Raw genomic sequence first — 21718 nt, forward strand, 5'->3', positions numbered from 1 at the left:
GCGGGTCGCTGATGAGCCACTCTACTTACTCTTCAAACGAGGAAGGAACAAACACGGGACGGACTGCTGAAGGTCTGCATGTATTTATTTAGTAAAGCTAACTAAGGCTCTCGTTCAACACTTACGCAATAACGACTGTCTAAGGCCGGCAGGACATTGCGTTTTAATCACAGGCATGCAGTAGGCCGCTGCGGCTTGCTTGTTTTAGTCGCTGAAGTTGTGTGAATTACTCAAGAGATCGGTTTGAAGGGCTTGAGAACATGGCTTGCAGGATTGCTGTGGGAGGGGGTGGAAGTGAAAGGACAATGGAAGAGCAGGGCTTGTGAGAGGCTTCTTCTTCTTGTGATTGGTGTGGCACAAATGAATGACAACAGTCGCGATTCCAGCAGTGGAGTCAATGCAGGGACATATCTGTAGCTTTTATTTCAGATTACATTTCAATTGAAAAACACAGGATTACATCACATCACACTGAGTCCACACTGTGAGCACGTTTATTGACATGTAATTTGTGTACAAGCAATAATGAGTCAATTCTGTAAGCTCTCTCGCTCTCTGTCTCTGTCTCTCTCTCCCTCGCTCTTGCTCACTCACTCACTCGCTCGCTCGCTTTTAGCAGGTCATAGCTCTTTTCCTTCCTTGCGTGACTCTGAAATATAAACACACTTGGGGGTATGACTCATCACTATTTGTCCAATCAATCACAAGATATAAACACATGTAGGGGTCAAGGGTCAGAGCTCCAAAGCATGACCTGATGCTGTTATGCTGTTCCTTAGTGCAGTTCCTCACATACCTGTACTTTCTTCATTTTGACGCCCAGCTCCAGCTGAAGGGGGTTGTACAGTGGGCTCGTCCATCGGCCTCATCATCCAACCTAAGATAACAGCAGATGAAAGGAAGAATACTGTTCATTTGGAGTGAATAGTGGGTCTTCTTCTTTAGCAGCAGCAGTTTAAGCCTAAAAATATAGGTTCTTCAGAGGGTTCTTCGGCTGATGCCGTAGACGAGACCACTTTTGGTTTCACAGAGAACCCTTTTTGTTATAGGGACCTTTACAATGGTCTTACATCAAGTATCAATCTGTATGACGGGCATGAGCCAAAATCATCTTCCTAAAATCATCTTAGTATTAGGAACGACTCAACTAGTAGAGAGAGTGTTTAGTGTGATGCTGACTCGACCATTTAAGAATCATCTTTCTGTTCATGGTTCATCTATGGCTTCACTTAAAGATTCATTCAAACTCCATTTATCCCATATTTTCAAATCCACACTTAACACTAAAATGGCCAAGACAGTCATTTTTGGTATTTTGAGATGTGATATCTTTGACAAAATAACCCCCACACACACCAATGTCTTCGAATTTTACTATATTAGAGCATATTTTAGTTTGGCATTGTAATGAGATTCAAAAATGTAATGCAATAAAATTAAATATATGTATTTAGTATTAAAATATAAGTATAATAAAAGTTTTTTTGTTTGTTGTTTGTTGTTTGTTGTTTGTTGTAACCTTCCCTGTGCAGTTTTTGGTTGGTTTACCATAAAATTACTCAAAACTGTCTAAAAGGTTTGGGTTTACAGCTACATTACAGTAAAACAGCACAATCAGAGGCTAAATTTGATCAAACGTCATCAAGAAAGAGAAAAATTAGGTTTTCACAATGTTTCAGACTCAAATTCACTTTTTTCTCTTCTGCCAAAAGCATCGCTACAGTCGTATTGTTGTAATCCTGGGCTTTTTAGTGTTAGGCAGAAAGTTAGTCTCAAAACTCACTCAGATTTCTCTTATTTGGGATTTAGGAGTTTAGGAGGACAGTGGGATCTGTCATTAATAAGACAGAGCTGTGAACAATCCTGCTCTTTAAAAACACATCATGAATCGGATGTAGACTTTCTTCCATGACTGTTCTTCAGAACAGATTTAAGAACATTCTTGGGAAGATTTGGGTAAAAAAGCCCCAATGTCCCTCACAGGCCTCTGTGTCAGACTCAGGCCCGACTCCATAGCATAAATGGATTTGGTCCTCCTCTATAGAGCAGCGAGTTGATTTACAAGTAATGAAAGGCGTGTTTACAAGAGTGTGCCAAGTTACCGTTTCTGGCTATTGGCATTTCTTTCACGGCATAGAAGGAATTTTGCAAAAACTAGTCATCAGCACATTTGCCCGGGGAGTAAGCTGTGTGTTTGAGAGAGGTGGTGGTGGTGGCGGTTGTAGTGGTGGTGGAAAAGGGGAGGGGAAGCGCTTCCCGAGTGGAGCAGATCTGAAGAGGGGCCAAACATAATCCAGCATCAATCCTGGCCCTGTCACACAGCACTCTCCTGGCTTTTCCAGCACCATTGTTATAGAGCAGGCCAACGGAAAGAGGCCTGGAGCAGGTGGAAATAAAAAGCCCTTTGACGGGTTCAGGCTAAGAATCCCAGTGTGCTCCTTGTGACATTTACACAAACCCCAGGGAGCAGGTCCAGGCTGTCGACACGTCTGGAGACACACGTGTGTATGTGTGTGTGTCTATGTTCTGCATACACAGGAGACATAGACAGACAAACACTTATAAACTGTCTCAGACTGGCCTCTGAACCTGGGAGCCATTCCACTGATTAAACCCAAAGCTCCTCATCTCCAGGTCTTGTACATATAACATAATCTCCTCTGGTTGCTCTTTAAAATGGACAACTGGACGATGTACAGACATTGTCAGTATGGAGAGTCGAAGTAGGTTCTTTTGTGAGCCAGTTCAGTTATGTTCAAGTCCATGAAGATCCTGCCTGTCAAGCTAATGAAAGGTCTATGCAGATGTTCTACAGCTTTTTAGGAAAGCGTTGGGAAAAGTCACTTAAAAAAATCAATATCATTTATGGGGTTTCTCTGCTTCTCCTAAACATGGCAATGGATCATCTTAAGACACCGGAAGGGTTCTAGACAACCCTGATTGGCTCAATGAGGCGCACATGTCCAAATCCATTGTTTAAACCAAACAGACCAATTCTCTGTGCTAATAGGCTGCTGTTTTTGTTGTGGGGTCAAATGTTCCTCCTGGTCTCAACCACTGAGTCCATTTGAGTCTTATTTGAGCTGCACCTTCTATATCTTACAGCTAACTACTAAAACTTCGTTCCTCTTCCAGGTCTCTGACGTCTTTAAAACAGTGGTTCTTGGCTGTTCCTCCACAAGCTCAGCTGAAGCTCAAAGGTGACCGAGCTTTTGCTTTTGACCTCATCTAAAGCTCGCAATATCACCAATACCCCCCCCCCACCACCAGTATACTGTTTACATGATTGTTTAATTAGCTGTTCAATTATAGCTCCATCATTATCCTGGTTTTGTAATATTCACTGCTTACACACACATTTCACTAATACCTGACTGTCTATATTTTCATATTTCATATTTTTGCTCAGACCTCTGTTTACATATATATCACTTATTTTCTTAATTGCACATCAATTTTGCACTTTATTTATATGTTTACTGCTTTGCACGTCTACTTAAATATTAAATCCATTTCATTGGCTTGTACTATCTAATCCAGGGGTGGGCAACGAGGGCCAGATTCCAGCACAGTTGCTGATTTCCCTTCTCAAACAGACCTGCCCTCCAGCCCTAAAGGCCTCAGGTTGCCCATCCCTGATATTATCTAATCTAATTTAATCTAATCTAATGACTCTGATACAGCCTAACATTGGCTGCTCCATCAGCTTTTTTAACACAGTTGATTGTTTTTACAGGTTAGCTTTTTGAATTACATGAGTATTGGTCATTTTTGTGTGCTGGTGTATATCACCAATGTCCAATAAAAGAAATAAGCCCGTACCTCCGTTTTTAGATTACTCCATAGATTGAACCCTGTAGCTGCTTCTGTCCACTGGGTAACTAATTCTGGATAAATGGACCAATAGAAATGCTCTAAATGACTTGAAATAAATTCTATATATTATCTTAAATTCTTTTCAGAGTTCAGAACATTTGTGCCTTCTCCTTTTTTTGGAGATACATCTTTTTTATTGGACAGCGACAGTATGAATATTGTGCATGTATGGATTTTGTTTATTGAAAAATGACAAATGTGCAGCAGTTTGGTTTTAATGTGCTCCAAAATAAAATTAAATGGTTTACTTACAACCATATCATCATTCCAGATCACCCCAGTACATTACAAATAGTAGGATTTTGCAGATTTCTCATGTTTGTTTATAATAAACAAAACATTTCCATTTAGTTTATACATCATATGCTAATTATATTGGACATGTTCACTATTTGAAGTCTGAACACTCAGGGATAACAGGTATAAAAGCGAAAAGCTGTTATTTTGGGGGCTTTTAGTGATATTTACCACATCCAGTCACCATATCTCCTGAAAATCTCGGAGCGGCCCTGCCATTTCTCTTCTAATCACCAATTGAATCTGACTTGAATCTAGAAAATGGGTCTGACTCTCTCTCTCTTTCTCTCTCACTCTCTCTCTCTCTCACTCTCTCTCTCTCTCTCTCTCTCTCTCTCTCTCTGTGGGAGCAGAGCACTACGTCCTGGCATGCTTTGCGTCACATGATGCCAGTTCGGTCTGATGCATCACTGGGACCCCCTCTAAGCAGGAAATGCTCCCAGCCCCTTTTCCCACCCTGGCCTTCTGCTGCGGAGAAGGCCGAGTTACATTACCATTCTGGGGCATTCCTCAATTCCTGATCTCCAACCACCACATGGCTATAGGTTTCCCACAGACAATAGGACAGTATGCCTTTGGTTGCAATGCTATGGAGCCGGTACTGTACATAGACCGTGCTGTGGGTTGCCAAGGCTTATTTGTAAGATACGGGACACTGCAAAAGAAAATGACACCCCCTTAAATCTGTAGTGTAGACGCCGCACCTCCCTCATCTTTATGCTGGAGCTATTCTATAGGTGCCTCCTCCTCCTCCGCACTGTTTAAAAATAGCCCAGAGAGCTGGAGAGGAAGACCTTTGAGGACTGAGAACAGGCATTGCTCAATGGCATCTTCTATTGTTGTTAACTGTTAGGGAATTTTTAATTGCTTTTTCCGAATCGCCTCCCCACAGGAAAGTCCTCTTTCAGAGCGGGAGTGGGAGGATGAGGCACTAGGTTATACATATATATATATATATATATATATATATATATATATACACACACACACACGTGGAACACAGGCAAAGTTCATTCCTGCTCTAATCAAATCAGACCAGCCTAAATTTGTCTAACCTGCACAGTAGAAGAGTGAGACCTTTTTCTGGTTCTGGTTCCGGTTCTTTGACCTGGTTAAACTGCATGCATGGTCTAGGGTGGTGTGTAGATACTTGCCATTGCTAACACCACTTATTGTAATGGGCGACAACGACGACGACAACACTGACACTGCTACGCTGGGGCTCTTTCAGTTAGTCTCCTCATTGCCATGTGGAGTGAAGGGGAGCTAAGCTCACAGCCTCCTTCTCTAACTCAGCCTACCCCCCCCCCCCACACACACACACACATATACACTCACAGTGGTCTTCTGCAGTGCGTGAGAGAGAGAAATGTCAATTACACAGTGGTTTTTCTGGTATTCTCACCAAGGGATAGATTGCAGCGATACTCTTTTCTCTTCATACATTTCAATTATCATTAGAGTATGAGCTTGACAAGAGCCAGCAGTGAGAATGCTGATGGAAGTGTGGGATGATGGGAAAATCACAGTTCACTCCTTTTCCCTCCTTTTTACCCCCTGTGATTACAGATCAAAGAAAAAATTACAATTGCAAATCTTGCAAGTATCAAAACCAAGTGTAATGAATACTTGAAGGAATGGGTTAGACGTCTAAAAGAGGTCACAGATGTGAGTTTACAGTATGTAAGCATGTAAGGTTGGACACTACATTGCAAAGGAATCTGGACATTTCAGTGCAGATCTTATGGACGGTTTACGGCCTGTTCAATAAAACAGGATAAACTAAATATCCTAAATAACTGACTGGAATATTACACAGATGTTTCATCTCGTATTCAGTGATTGGTGGTGAGAAATTTTGAATGTAATGGATTAATAAAGGTTACTTTGAACATTTAAAAAAAATGTTCAAAAGTTTGTATGATTTACAATAACAGGGCATTTCAGAAAAGAAGACTGCCATTGAAATAAACGACTTATAGACCAACAAAATCCAAACAATGTAGACCAAGAGTGTGGGATTAGATTTAGTATAGGCAACATAGGGTTGTTCCTGCAACAGCATGGACACAAGATAATATATTGAGGCCACAAATTAAGTTTCTAGTATGTTGAATGTATGTCTTCTATATAAGGTATTAAGACCTCAACATTTTATTGTGTGGCCACTAGAAACTTCATTTGGATTTAGTATATTATCTAGTAGCCTCTATATATTATTTTGTGGCCACTAGAAACTTAATTTGTGGCTTTAATACATTATTTTGTGGCCACTAGAAACTTAATTTGTGGCTTTAATACCTTATTTTGTGGCCACAAGAAACTTAATTTGTGGCCTCAAAATATTATTTAGTGGCCTCAGTATATTATGTAGTGGCATCAAAATATTTCTACATATTATGTGGCCTTAATGTATTATTTTTAGCCACTGGAAACTTAATATGTTTCCCCCAAAATATAAGTTTGTGTCCACTAGAAACGTATTTTGTGGCCTCAATATATTATTTTGTGGCCACCAGAAATTAAACGTGTGGCTTTAATACATTCACATCACATTGCCTCCATATGTTATTTTGCTGTCTAAATATATAATTTCATCTCCTCAATATATATTATTTTGTGACCACTAGAAACTTTACTATATTATCACATGGCCTCCATATATTATATCATGCCCACGACTTATTAAAACATCGCCCATTCTTGCTGTAGGGGCTCTGTATACTTTAGAGTATAGTGATAGAAGTCTCACTCTATGTTTTTGTTTTCTGTTTTATGATAAAATTAATATCTATGTATAAAATGCACCACTGCAGTGACGCGGGCGGGGCTGGATGGAGCAGAAGAAACGCTTCCATAAATGAAACAACACCAAACACAAAAGCACTTCCAAACTTTACTGCGTTTCTATTGACTCTGACAGTGAATAAGCCTCGCTCCCACCACAGCCTGTCATTCAGCTCTACAGCCTGTCTGCAGCGCAGCAACACGACTGACAACGACAACAACTCTGGGTCCGAATTAAACCGCGTTTTATATTATTTTAAGATTGTCTTACAGGCCAGTAAAACATGTCTGGGTATTATAATGCAGGTCTGACAGCATTAGCCCATGTTCTGTAGAAACAGTTTATATATATTCACGCGCGGGCCTTGCCTGCGAAAGCTGTGAAGAAACGTCTGCTTTTCAAAACACTGCTGTCATAATGATATCTACTGAAATAAATATAGATTACCTTCATCTCGAGCATCGAGCTGTACAGTAATTCATATTTACCAAATGAGTTTAAACTACCAAAATATTTATAACTGTTATTTATATTGTCGGCTAACAGAAAACTGGTTAGGAAATAATTATGCGTCAATGCTAAAATTGTAATTGCGTCAGCAAAGAAGATTAATTTGATGAGCTGGAAGAGATCGTAATCACAGGCAGAAAAGGTGCTGATGGGCCGATCATCCTAAGTTTATTTCAGAATAAAATAATTACACAGCGCGTTTAACGCTGTTTTAATGATGATTAAGCATTTTGGCGATGTTTTGCGCGAGGAGAAAGCATTTGTGAATTTTATGCTAAATAGCTAAATGTTTTCTGCTAGATATGGTTATTTGTGTTAGTTTCAAAAACTATTCACTAAAGTTAATATTTTAAACTCTTTTTGGATTTAGCCGCTATACTGTTTTATGATGATTCTAACAGTTTAATATCGTTCAATGGAAGTCGATGGAAACTGGTTTATTTCTAGTCACAAATGAGCATTTCTATTGGTCCATTCAGCATGAAATTGTGACACAATATAAAGGACAACTGCTAGATTATGTCAAAAGGTGAAAAAGGCGGAGATACAATTTTTTACAATGTACTTCTAATTTCTAAATGTCTCTTATGTTTAATTAGGGGAAAGAAAGAGCACGTGGATCAATTTGGAAGTATGGAAATAGATAGATGCTATATACCGTCTTGAAAAAACCTTGTACCTCCATTTTTTGATGTGTTATACTTTTTGACATGGTGTGAATCTGGAAGTTGCTTTTATATTGTTTATATTCTGTCGAAATCTCATAACGAATGGGCCAATAGAAATCCTTAACTTGAATAAATAGCAATTGTAGATGGTCAGGATTACTCTTTTAACATAGCTCACAATACTCATATCATACTGACCTTCTAAAAACTTTTATTCGATACGATATTGCCAATATTCACGATATCACGAGACTAAAACGGAAGAGGATAATCTCTGGTATGCATCAGGACTCTCTATAAATATTAATGAAAATCCAAGGTTAATCAGAAGCTCCAAAACAGTGAAGTTCAGCACTGGCACTGATCTGGGATCGTTGGGGAATGTTGCTGGGACGGAGGGACACGAGGTCATCTCTGCTCTTCACTCTGCCTGTATGGTTTAGCTAACAGCCCAATGATCAATGACCATGTCACCCACTTAAGACCACCCCGAAGATCTCTTTAGTTCTGCTACTATTTTTATATCGTGCAGAAACGAGAGCTACACGAGGCTAATACTAGAGCGCGCGCTGTTAAATAAAGAAACGAGGGCATCTAATTGATCTAATCATAATTAATATAATTGTGATATTTCAAATGTATTTTTTATTTAAAAAGTATTATATTAAAATACATTAGATTATATTATACTATATTTGAAAGTGAATATAATATAACAGTTTTGAGCATTTCTATTGGTCCATTCAATGTAATGAACGGCTTACAGATTTACATAATGTCAAAAATGAAAAACGTCAAAGAAGGACATATGATGTTTTTGCGTGACTGCAACGGTGTTCGCAAATGATACCTAACTATTAAACGAATGAATGACCTCCAGCAGCACGAGCTGCAAAGCACTAATGAAGCTCTGTGAATGGGAAGCATTGCACCCAAAAGTGCTTTGAAAGTCCAATGGCAAGTTCTCGCCAAGTGAATTAAAAAGTGATCTGGGGTGATTGCGCGGATGGGTGGGAGCCCCATCTGAGCTCAGTTCAGCCAGCGCGCGCAATCAGCCTCCTGCCTCTAATCCCGTCCCCTCTGCATTCACATAAACACCACTGCAAGGAAAATATACACGGCCACCTACAGAGAGAGTGAAAGTGATGAGGAGGTGGGCTCCCACTGCTGCTCTTACTGACTGAGACTGAGCGCAGTGGCAGCGCAATGGCAGCTCAGTGGCAGCGCAGTGGGGACACGGCGTTAGCACTGCGCCCGTGGCCTTCTGCGCCCATAACTGAGGGTTACGGGGAGGGGTGGGGGTGTCAGCATCATCACTCCTTCTGCTTTGAGATCCAAAAATCAATTTACACAGTTCTGTGCAAAAGTCCCAGTTAGTCCCTTACTTTCTCCAGATCTCATCAGAGCAGATAAAGCAGCTGAACATAAATCCAGTAAAAAGGAGAAACAAGAGCTTCTCATTCTGAAGAAAGAAAGTAGTGAGATCTTGTCGGTGAGCTAGTCTGAAGAACAGAGCTCGGTTCCTCCAGGGTTCTCCTGGACGCCCCCCAGTCCAGCCAGCACAGTGTGGAGGATGTGTTCAATCAACTCCATCAGCAGCAGCTCACCTGATTTACCATCATTAAGCCCTGATTTACCACCAAACCAGGTGTTGATCTGAGGAGAACTCTAAATAATACTAGACTCCATGAGAGAGGAGAACTTTGGAGATGTTCTAATGATGATCACAGTGATGGAGAACCTCCACCACTTTCTGTAGGAGTGTTATTTAATAATAATAAAAAATAATTGCATGTAAATGTATTATAGCTTCTTAATTCTAATTGTTGTAGCTGCCGAAAACTTTTGAACAGTTCTGTATATTTATTTATTATTTCATGTGTTATAGTACAGTAACCTATACTGCAAATATATGCGTTATTTATTTTATTTGTCTAAAGAAATTAAAATACACACATTTTCTCTGGATGTCTGACACAACCCTTGTATCTCTGTACATGATGTGAATCTAGCAGTTGCTCTTTATAATGTCTCAGAATTTAATGATGAATGAACCAATAGAAATTCAAAAGTTGCCATTTTGAAGATATGAGGTTTTTGCATAATAGTGAAGATTATGTTGCTCCATTTTTAGGCACTAATTTGGGTCCATAAGTATCACTTTACTATAAAGCATGTTGCTAAGGAGTGTTGTTCCGATATGAACAAGGCATGTGAATAAGTGTAGGCACCCTTTAAATCCATATTTTCCATGTTTTGCAAACCTCAGCGACATATGAGCTTGACCACCACGTCGAACAACACTGAACTTGTGGACCTGCACGCAGCAGACATCCAGTTGATTGATCAGTCTGTCACAGGACCTTTCAAACAACTCCACTGCACCCTTTTGGTGAACCTCTCGGCCTCTGAGTGCACAAGAGTGATCTCTCTTCCATGAGACCATTTCATTTTTCAGAAACAATTCAAACTATGGCTAATTTCATAACAGCTACACCTTCTAGGGACACAAGTGGGGCTGCAATAACAGCTTCCCAGTAGCAACCAGGGAGTATCTGCATGTTAACACTTGAACATTCACTCTTTAGTGCAAATATGTCTATTCTCTTGCTTCTGACCAATTGCCAGGCTGCAGTCAGTGTGTTTACGTTGTACAAGGCTTGATTTCCACTTCATCTGCATGAGGAACATCTTCAGTGCACACAGTGAGAGGCAATGCAACCTCTTAAGCTTATCCCCAGCACGGCTAGGGTTGTAGAACATGTTGCTGGATTGAGAAGTGATGGGGTTTAAGCTTTAAACTGCACTCAAATAAAAATATTGTCATTTAAATGAAATAGTGACCAGTTTGATAGTAAATTTAAAAACTTAGAGAATCAACAAGAAAATTTGTAAAAGCTCCTGATGTGCTTAGCTTCTAAAGAACTGTAGTGGAACCTCTAGAACATCCAGCATTAATGTTTCTTTTAAAAAGTATTTTTGTAAATTTTCTCTTATTTGAATCTTTCTTAGTAAAATAAGAAATGAAAATAATTTAAAGCAAAATATTTAAAAGTAATAGTGCAACCCTAAACTGTGCATGTTAAAAAAGAATAAATTAGGAAATAAAAAACAGGACTAACATTTAAAAAGCTAAGACAACAAAAAAAGAGTCAAGCAGAGATTTTAAACAAATATACTTAAACGGGAGCAAAAAATAAAAGTATCTGAACATACTTGAACATTAAAGTACAAATCTGCCATTATGGTACATAAGTATATAAAACAGACTCCAAGTACTTGGCTTGTACTCACCTCTGCTCTCAAATCTCTTTTTTATAAATAAATAATTCATTTTAAACAGATTACAATTTCTTAAATTGCTTAATCGACATTCTTTAAAATAAAAATGCTACACATGGTTCTCTAAGCGATGCCACAGAAGAACCAGAATGTTTGTAAGAGATGGGAACCATTTGCAGCACCTTTGTTTTTGAGAGTGATGTTTACTTCCACCAGATCCTTTTATTCCAATCAGAGCTTTAATGATATATATTTGCCAAGACTTCAGTAGAGGCAGCTCTGTTTACTCTCTCATTCTCACTAGGTTTTCACAACATTTTGGAGAAGCAACTTTTGAAATGGAATTGAGATAAAGAAATGTACACCCTTTTACTGAGTTGTGTTGAAGTGTTGGATTGCAGACAGAGAATTATTTCTGCAAAGACATTTTGTAGACACAGGCAGCTCTATTTATTTCAGTAAATCAATATTTATATATAAGCAATATTTCTACTTTTAAAAATAAGTAAAAACTGAAAACATTCACTCCTTCCAAACTAAGAATATTGCTTTGCTGACCTTTCATTTTTAAGCTTGAGCAGAATAAAAAGATTCTAAATATAATACAGCCGTCAGTTCCTACAGGTGAAATCTGATTGCAATTCTATTTATTTATCTTTAAAAAAAATAAAATAAAAGTTGAGTCACTAAAAACCGAATCAATTCAATTCAATTCATTTCAGTTCAGTTGCAGTAGTAGTGGTTTTGCGTGTTTATGGTTTTAGTCTTCTACTAATAACAGTACTTGAATTAAAATGTGGGAAGTTAAAAATATAGTAAATACCTTTTTAATAAAAATGTATTTTAAAAACATGACTTGTATTGTTATTATTATTGAAGTTACTATTGCTAAAACACAACGCGTCAGAAACCTCTTACCAGCTCTAACAGTAAGTGAAAGTATAAGAAAGTGCAGCTCAATATTTTTCATTCCTTCACAGTGCTGAAAATCAATAATCTGGAGTCACCTGAATGACTAGCTTTAAAACTGGACATCCTAATGAATCTAATAGTCTTTACATTTTTGTACAGTCATTTATACTGTATTTATTTCCCAGTATAAACTACGTCACACTGCGCTTTATTGAATAACAGTCACGGTCAAAATAAAAACATCAATAAAAAATAAACACCACTTTTCTAATGATTTAAAATTCATTTTATGTGCAATTTGTTTGGTAAAATATTAAGAAATGCACTACCTTTTATTGTATTGCCACTCAGGAATAGAAAACAGGACTGCAAGACTGTGGGGATGAGCTGAGCTTCTACATGCTGCCAGATATTTCCCAGATATTTTACAGGTATTTCAGAGTAAGACGTCATGGAAAAAAAGCGCGCGCTGCAGTAACCTGGATTTTTTTTTTATTATTTTTTTTTTTGCAATCATCTCCCTACCGAATGCAGAACTCTTTAACTACATCTTAAATGGTCTAAATGTGTAAACTGCAGAAGATTCGGGGTCAGGTAAACAACATCAGAAGATTTGCTGATCTTCTGTCCACGGACATTAGCTTTTAGTGAGTATGTCAGAGAAGGCCGATGGGGTTAAAAGAGTGTGAAAGAGGGGCACTGAACTGAGGGCAGTGAGCTAGAGAGAGCTGAAGTGAGCTGAAGGCTGTCTTAATTAAACGCAGGGGACGGGAAGGCCTGGGTGGTCCACTGCGCTCAGAATCGGACACGAAGTCCTGCTGAAGCCTTATTTTATCAGTCCACACTCCCTCACTCTTTTACTTGCTTGGTTGCTTGGGTTTCAGCCTCAGTCCCAGCAGCAGCATCGTGTTTTAGTCTGACCTAAGCCTTCAGACAAGCCTTCAGACTATCTCCTTAACGACGGACGATTGTGTATTTTCATTTAGGCCTCCTGTGGCACTACGTCACGTAACGTTTCTGCCAAACGGGAGAATAAAGCAATATGTGGGTGTAAGCCTAGAGTAGACACACTGCTATAACATCTACCCGTTCTGGAGTAATAACTGTGTAGTTTGATATGGAATAATGGCTCAGAGCTGGGGCTACAATGCTGGAAATGTGTCTATTTGTACTTATGTTTGGACTCATTTCTACAGTCTCCAGTTTCGTATGGCCCAGTTTCTCAAAAGCAGCTTAGTGCTAGGATCTTCTAAACTGGTAGAGAGAGAGAAGGATCAGTGTAGAGCTTATTCGACACGTTAGAAATGATCTTTGAATTGAGATGCTTTAGGAAACCCAATCGAGACAATAATAGTAGTTTAGATTTTGATGTTCTGGTCGCATGTCAGTGTTCTGATAATATCCAGTCTCCAGTTTAATATGGTCCAGTTTCCCAAAAACAAGCTTAGTAACTAGTGTTTAATGTGGTCCTTGTTCAACCATTTAAGAATTTGATTTGGGCTGAGATGCTTTTAGGAGACCAAATTAAGATCATATATAGTATCAAATTGTCAAATGCTTTGATTGCAGATCATTGCCCTGAACATTCCTGGACTGCAGGACTTTTATATGGTCCAGATTATCAAAAGCAGCTTAGTGCTAGAATTCTCTAAACTGGCAGAGAGAGAGAAGATTCCATGTAGAGCTTGTTTGACCTTTTAGGAATTATCTTTGAGCTGAGCTCATTTTAGGAAACCCAATCCAGATAATATATAGTCGCAAATTTACACGCCATCGTCCTGGCAATTTCTAGTCACCACAGTAATAGTTGTATATTTTTAATTGAATAAGATGTAGGTCTATTGTTAAATTATTGCATTTTAAAAGTGATAGACTTGCTTCTAGCCACGTGCTTTGCTTAGACATCATACATACAAAAGCTCAAATATATACTAGAGAATTACAGTTATTTATTTATAAGTCGCATACGGGTAAAAACTAAGAGTATTACGTGGAGGTAAACCCCCAGGGGTAAACCAAACAACTAGCCTGGGGACTGGCTGCTTATCCCGGGCTACGTGGTGCCGTCTCCCGGAGACACTGACCCAGGGCAAGCACTGACGTTTTCCTCTTGTGCCTGGAAAGATATTTCGGCGACTTTCACCTACTATAAAATACTAGCATGTATATTTCCCACTCTCCAGAGTTTGAAGAACACCTGAACACGCCGGAACACTGCGCGGGTTCCCTCAACACCGTGGATTCAACAATACATCATAGTTGTTTTTATTATTACGATTATTATTATTATTATTATGAAGCATTTTATTCTCCAGTAAGACCTAAAATAAAGGGCCTTCACACTCCACAAGTCTCCAACCAGCGTACAGCAAACCTTCACCCACAGGGTGCTCACCCTTCTTAAACCTGACCTTCTAAAATATGAACATCTGTCTGAATCCAGGTGACAAGTGGAGCTCACGCGTCTTTGGACTCACCGATGAGTGATGGACGAGCGCGCAGTCGAGCAGTGCGAGGCTCTTTTCAGAGGTCTTCATCCGAGCTTCATCTGAGCTGTAAGCTCCAGATCCAGGACTCCACTCTCTCCCTTTCTCTCTCTCTCTCTCTCCCTCTCTCTCTCTCTCTCGTTCTCGGCTTCTAAAAGCCGAATCCTCGCTGAAAAACAGCTTAGGAACCAGAAGAGCTCTGCATCCAAACGGACCCATTGTATCGGGACGGGTATTAGCAGCTCTTGTGGGGCTTTTGCTTGATTTTTTTATTTAAGGAAGGCCAGGGAAAATGTTTACATTTTGCAGTATAAACATCCTGCCCATGTTCCTGTCTGTCTTAAAAAGAAAACGGGACCATGCTCTCCACTGCGTTCAGTAATACAACTTTTTTATTGTTGCAAAAACATATTTTTGAGATTGTATTTGATGCAGAATGCAGATTTTTGAAGATCGGGGGGAGCTCTGGGTGACTACTGCAGATAGAGTGTAGCCTGCACACAAAGTTAGAGAATAATCAAAGCATTGGAAAATTAAAAAACACACATTTCCTCAATTAATTAGATTTTTATATTGATACACTGCGTTTAAAAAAAATTACATAATCAATACATATTGATAAGAGCGTATCAACAGTTCTCTAGTTTGATTAACATGGGTTTAAAAGACGCGTAAGTCCATCAAAACCATACAAAAACCCCAAAACACCTTGATCAACCGATCAATACCGATTGACCAGAACGTTCCTGCTGGTGGTCAGTGTTCTTCTACATGAAGCTTATATGCATTTAAGGCAATTCCAGCTTACAAACGCAGAGAGAAGCAGGCAGCCAGATGTTGGTAGCTGCCCAACATGTGGGAGGGCACTGGGAGACATGGGGGCGGGGCATCTCGAGCGCTTCTTCCCTCCTTCTGCTCAAGAGCGTGCAAGGCGCTCATGGCTTCACATAAGTAAAGGGCGATCTCCTGAGGACGAGCTGAGAAGAGAAGACAGAAGAGGAGAGAAGATAGAGGAGAGGAGAAGAGTAGGAGCTCCTGGCAGCCTCCCCCAACGTGTTTTTTTTTCTTCTTCTTCCAACCCCCACCTCCACCTCTACCACCACCACCACCGAAGCTCCATTTCATTGTGGACTGTGCTTTCTGAGGAACAACCAAAAGGAGACAGAATCTCTACCCAGCTTTGGCGTTTCTTTCGTCTTCGCTTTCTTTTGGTTGCGCGTCCAAGGCTGAGAAGGTCATGGTCCAGAGCTGGTTGTGAGGGAGTTAACTGCGTCCGTGTTGTTGTTTTTTTTTATTTGTACGCTACCCGAGAAGCAGATCCACCGCGGGGGAGTTCCGTTTCAGGCCAGCCCCTAAATGACGGCCGAGGTCCAGCAGCCCTCCGTGCAGACCCCTGCCCAGAGCAGTCCAATGTCTGCGCCCGAGAAGCCGGCGGCGATGGACGCGGCCTCCTCCGCCACCAAGACCAAAAAGACCAACGCCGGCATCAGGCGCCCCGAGAAGCCACCGTACTCCTACATCGCTCTGATCGTCATGGCCATCCAAAGTTCTCCCACCAAGCGCCTGACCCTCAGCGAGATCTACCAGTTCCTCCAGAGCCGCTTCCCCTTCTTCCGCGGCTCCTACCAAGGTTGGAAGAACTCGGTGCGCCACAACCTGTCCCTCAATGAGTGCTTCATTAAGCTGCCCAAGGGCTTGGGCCGTCCCGGCAAGGGCCACTACTGGACCATCGATCCAGCCAGCGAGTTCATGTTCGAGGAGGGCTCGTTCCGGCGCAGGCCTCGTGGATTCAGGCGCAAATGCCAGGCGCTTAAGCCATCCATGTACAGCATGATGAACGGCTTGGGCTTCAACCACCTCCCAGACTCCTACAACTTCCAAGGCGGCGGAGGAGGGCTGTCGTGCCCGCCCAACAGCCTGTCGTTGGAGAGTGGGATCGGGATGATGAACGGACACTTGGCCGGTAACATGGACGGCATGGGCCTGGCCGGACACTCCATGTCCCATCTGTCGGCCAACGGGGGACACTCGTACATGGGCAGCTGCACGGGGGCCTCCGCTGGTGACTACCCCCACCACGACAACGCCGCGTCCCCGCTGCTGCCCAGCGGACCAGGGGTCATGGAGCCCCATCCCGTTTACTCGAGCCCCACGTCGGCGTGGGCGCCCACCCCGTCGGCATCGCTCAACAACGGAGCGTCCTATATCAAGCAGCAGCCGCTGTCGCCCTGCAACCCGGGGGCGAACCCTCTACAGCCCAGCTTACCCACGCACTCCCTGGACCAGTCCTACCTGCACCAGAACGGACACAGCACGAGCGACCTTCAAGGTAACCGCTTGTTCTGAATTTAGAACATATACAATTTTGGGTCCAGAGAGAAGCTTTTGTTGTAGAAGGGTTTAAGAAGGCTGTAAAGGCTTTAAATGTTCTTTATAGAACCAAACATGGTTCTTCTATGTTGTCGTTTTAAAGTGTAGCGCTGCAGTTCAATCAGACCGGGGTTCTTTTATCGCATCGCTCAGATAAGTCATTTTAAACCTGTAGTTTAACGTTTGAAACAGTAAGCAAACCTGGGCCCAGTTTCCCAGAAGCAGCTTAGTGATCTTTTAAACTGGTGGAGAGAGAGAGAGAGCGTTCAGTTTGATGCTCGCTCGACCATTTAGAAATTATTTTAACCCGATCATGATCAGCTAGCTCAGTAAATACAGGCGCATCGCGATGCAATTAATTCAACAACCAGGTTCAAATTAAATAGCTCAAATAAAAAAAAAATATATATATATATAACAATCATTATATCCTAAATATTGCTGAATCAGGTCACACTTTCACAGGTTTAATTAGATATTAATTCATTATACAGACGCCGTTTCCCAATAAACGGGAATAAGCCTCGTTATTTATCCGCGTTCACACTAAACCTAATAAACTGTTTTCTAAACTGGATTAATTTTTAATCCAGTAGTTCAGAGTTCACCTGAATTCATCACTGTGTTTAAACTCCAAGCGTGGTTCCCGCAGACAGCTGGTAGAACAACCCTGCTGAAAGTGTTCACCATCATAACAAGCCACCAAATAGCTGGTATAGAGGGCACGCGGGTAGATAAGCGAAGCCGTCCTGCGGGAATCGCGTGCAAGCCGGGCAATGTCCATTAAGACGCCCTCCCCCCCCTTTCTCTCCCCACACCCACGTCCACCCTGGGGCAGGAATAGAAAGATAGCGTTGCCATTAAATTCCATATAAACCCTCAGTGCTCAGCAGCCAGCCTCGCTCTAAAGGCACTAAATTCTGCACGTGATCAGTTGGTTTATTGATCAGTATAACATCATAACAACTGTAATAAATACATTCTGATTAATAAACAGGTCTGATGTGCAGTGCTGTATTTAATATCGCAGCATCACTGTAACTGAGCTGCGGACCAAATCTAAAGGCCAGAGAGTTTAAATAAAAGCCCAAGTCTAGTCCTAGTCTTTACAGGTACAGCCTATGTGTAAGTGTGACCATCTGTATATTACAGCTTATGTATTAACGGCGTGTATAAATGCATAATGTGTATAATGTGAGGGATCATACTCCTTAATTTTCACTCTACAATCTTAATGTGACGTCAGAATATAAGTGATTTGATGGATTTAAAGTCATTAAATTACAAACCGTAAAGACAATAATAATATAAGTTGTTAAATGTACAGTAATACGTATTATTATTGTTATAATAAGCTCAAACACAAATACATTGATTCTAGTTATTCCCAAGCAAAAATAAGCAACAAACAAGTCCTAAATAAGTGATTAAAAAATACTAAAATAATTCAATTTAATTATAAAATTAATTTTTTCTTACGTTCCAGCCCATGCTGTGGTGACTATCGTTTAATCCCGTGTTAGAAATTTAGAACTGAGCTGATCTATTGTTGCTCTTTTAAGGTTAAAAATTAATAATATAAAATAATATATAAGTCATATAAAAATATATACACATATATACTGCAATGCATATAATGACAATACATATATATAATTTAATTATACTATAATCAAACGTTTACAATGATTAAACTAGAATAACCAGAGTTTTAAAATGCTTATAATTATATAATTATTATATTATATAATATAAAAATATAAGTTTTAGTCTTTTACTTGATCTACTGACTATTTATTCCCGGATAAGTGACTGAGCACCTTCTCCACAGCAGACACTGAGACTCTGAGGGTGATCTGTGGTCACTTCTATATCCTTCACCATTGCTCGTATCATTAAATCCCGCGCGCGTGTGTCCTTACAGGTATCCCCCGGTACCACTCGCAGTCTCCCAGCATGTGTGACAGGAAGGAGTTCGTGTTCTCCTTCAACGCCATGACTTCATCCAGCATGCACTCGCCAGGCAGCGGCTCCTACTACCACCACCAGCAGGTCGCCTACCAGGACATCAAACCCTGCGTGATGTGACAGGAGCACCGGCAGCAGCACCAGCAGCAGCGGCGGTGAGGGGCAGCGCCAGCCGGGCATTGCTGCAGGAGAGCGGCTGTGGGAGCGGGGGACTCGCTGGCTCGCTCGCTCGGGCCCTGCTGGAGCGCGGAGAGGCAGAAGGACACAACAATGACCACAATGACCACGAGACACTCGGTACAAGAAGAACGCGAGCAGGGACGGAGAAATGGGCGCGCGCACTGCGCCGTGCACCGTGAGCCCTGCGCCCTGCGCCACGCGTAATGTGACCCGAAGCGCACGGGCCACACTTAGGCTACCAGACAGAACTCTCGCGCCGCTCGGTACTCGCTCTGCTGGCGGATCACTAACACATCACAGAGAGTGTGTGTGAGTGTGTGTGTGTGTGTGTGTGTGTGTGTGAGAGAGAGAGAGAGAGAGAGAGAGAGAGAGAGAGAGAGAGAGACTGGCTGCAAATAACCCAGATTTGCAGTGGAATTCAGGACGAGCTGTTCTTATATCTGATCATAGGCCATTATTATAATTATTGATCTTGTTATTGTTGTTATTATTGTTTGTTTATTAGTGTAAGGAAATGCAGTAGACTATCAGAAAAGATGAATGAAGGCACTTTTAAACGAGCGCGACTTATTTATTCTGTCTTTATGTTTGATTGTACAATTATAGCCCCAGTATTGATCGCTTTATTGGCAATATTTGCCCTTACGCTGTCTCTCTCTACTCGGTGTAAAATGAAGGTTCATTGTAAGCACTGTGGTGTTTGTATATCCGTATCGACACGAGTCCTTTTTTCCAGCACTGTAAAAAAAAAACTGTATATGGTGTAGGGAGGGTGGGGTTGGGTGGGTGGGTGGTTGGAGGGGAGGAGGAGGAGGGGGGGTGTTTTAGGCTTATTTTTCTCTGTGTTTAAATGTCTGTAGATATTAGGTCATGTACGCACCATTTGTAGACTATAAAAGTGTATAAAAGCTGAACTGGCATGCAGTTTTAATTAGCACATACACACTCACACACACACACACACACACACACACACACACACACACACACACACACACACTCACTCATACACGGTGATCGGGATAGCTTGCAATGCTGACAGGGCAAAGAAGTGTATTTTGTATTTTACTGGTGAGCCTCGAAATCGATTCATTCTAACCCGGATTAAAACGGAGATGTTTTAGATGTAAACCGTTTTAGAAGATTCGGTTTATTTACTAAACTGAACACAGTCAAATATGTGATGTTAAATGAAGCTCATTAGACAGGTTCCTTTACTGTCCTCACAGAGCAGCAGTCCTGATACAACCGACAGGAGCAAAACAGCAAAGACTCCCACTGATCTGAATCAGAGTGCAGAAATAAAACACCAATATATAATACACAACTATAATAAAATACCTAAACATTTTACTGTTTTACTATAGTAAAATATTTGGTCAAATAAAACGGGCCTGAGAATACTGCTGAGGAAGCGGAATGACAAAATGTATATATATAAATATGGTATATGGAATATATAAAATGTGGTGTGAAATTCAGCTGAGGAATATTATGAGGAATATTATGAGGAATATTATATCCTCAACTGAATTTCACACCACATTTTATACATTCAACATTTTGTCATAAGGAACACTTACAGGATTTCAGTGGCTCTAAAAACAGGCTAGAAATATAGATATACATATATAAATATACTGCGGGGCTTTACTATTATTATTATTATTATTATTATTATTATTATTTTGTAAAAGTGTGTTATGCGACTTAATTACCTATAAAAACACACAAAAGACTTCGTTCCTAAAACAGGAGAAAATAAGAAAGTAATATTTTTACTGTAATAAAACACGCGTAATAAGACCGTGGATATCTACATTAAATCTACTGTAAATAGATTTGAAATACATGAGATCTTCATTTTTATTGTAGTATTTTTGTGTATATTTATATTTACATTATTATTATTATGATTATTATTATTGTTGTTATTATTATTATTATAAGTGTGCTTGTATGCTGAGTCCTATAGTCTACATTCAAACATTAACTCTTATCTAATCCCATTTATTTATGCAATAATTTATTTATAACGCGCTGATTTGAACTCTCTCACTAAAATATAAAACAAAATAGTGATAATGAATATAGAGGGTATACTGGTGAGATAGTGAAAGTGAGATAGTGAGTACAGTGAGTATACTGAGTATATTGAGTATACTGCGTACAGTAGGTATAGTGAGTATACTGAGTACAGTAGGTATAGTGAGTATACTGAGTACAGTAGGTATAGTATGTTGAGTATACTGAGTACAGTAGGTATAGTGAGTATATTGAGTACAGTAGGTATAGTATGTTGAGTATACTGAGTACAGTAGGTATAGTGAGTATATTGAGTACAGTAGGTATATTGAGTATACTGAGTACAGTAGGTATAG

The 21718-nt window shown here is 40.4% G+C and overlaps 1 protein-coding gene and 1 long non-coding RNA gene across 3 annotated transcripts; one reads left to right on the top strand and one right to left on the bottom strand.

Annotated features, from left to right (window-relative positions):
- Nucleotides 1–459: 459 nt before the first annotated feature.
- On the bottom strand, nt 460–15035 carry LOC140574949 (uncharacterized). Of its 2 annotated transcripts, none has more exons than XR_011980781.1 (3): nt 14811–15035; nt 797–877; nt 460–649 (listed from the first exon to the last, which is right to left on the bottom strand). It is a non-coding gene; the product is annotated as an uncharacterized lncRNA (long non-coding RNA). The 2 variants fall into 2 exon arrangements; XR_011980782.1 differs by having other exon boundaries at nt 460–665.
- A 726-nt stretch (nt 15036–15761) lies between these two features.
- On the top strand, nt 15762–20106 carry foxf1 (forkhead box F1). The gene is made up of 2 exons (XM_072695211.1): nt 15762–17148; nt 19114–20106. Exons 1-2 carry the CDS (start codon nt 16176–16178, stop codon nt 19275–19277), a joined length of 1137 nt encoding a protein of 378 aa, XP_072551312.1. The 5' UTR covers nt 15762–16175; the 3' UTR covers nt 19278–20106.
- Nucleotides 20107–21718: the final 1612 nt, after the last annotated feature.

Source organism: Salminus brasiliensis, chromosome 13, assembly GCF_030463535.1.
Source record: "Salminus brasiliensis chromosome 13, fSalBra1.hap2, whole genome shotgun sequence".
Lineage (NCBI taxonomy): Eukaryota > Metazoa > Chordata > Actinopteri > Characiformes > Bryconidae > Salminus > Salminus brasiliensis.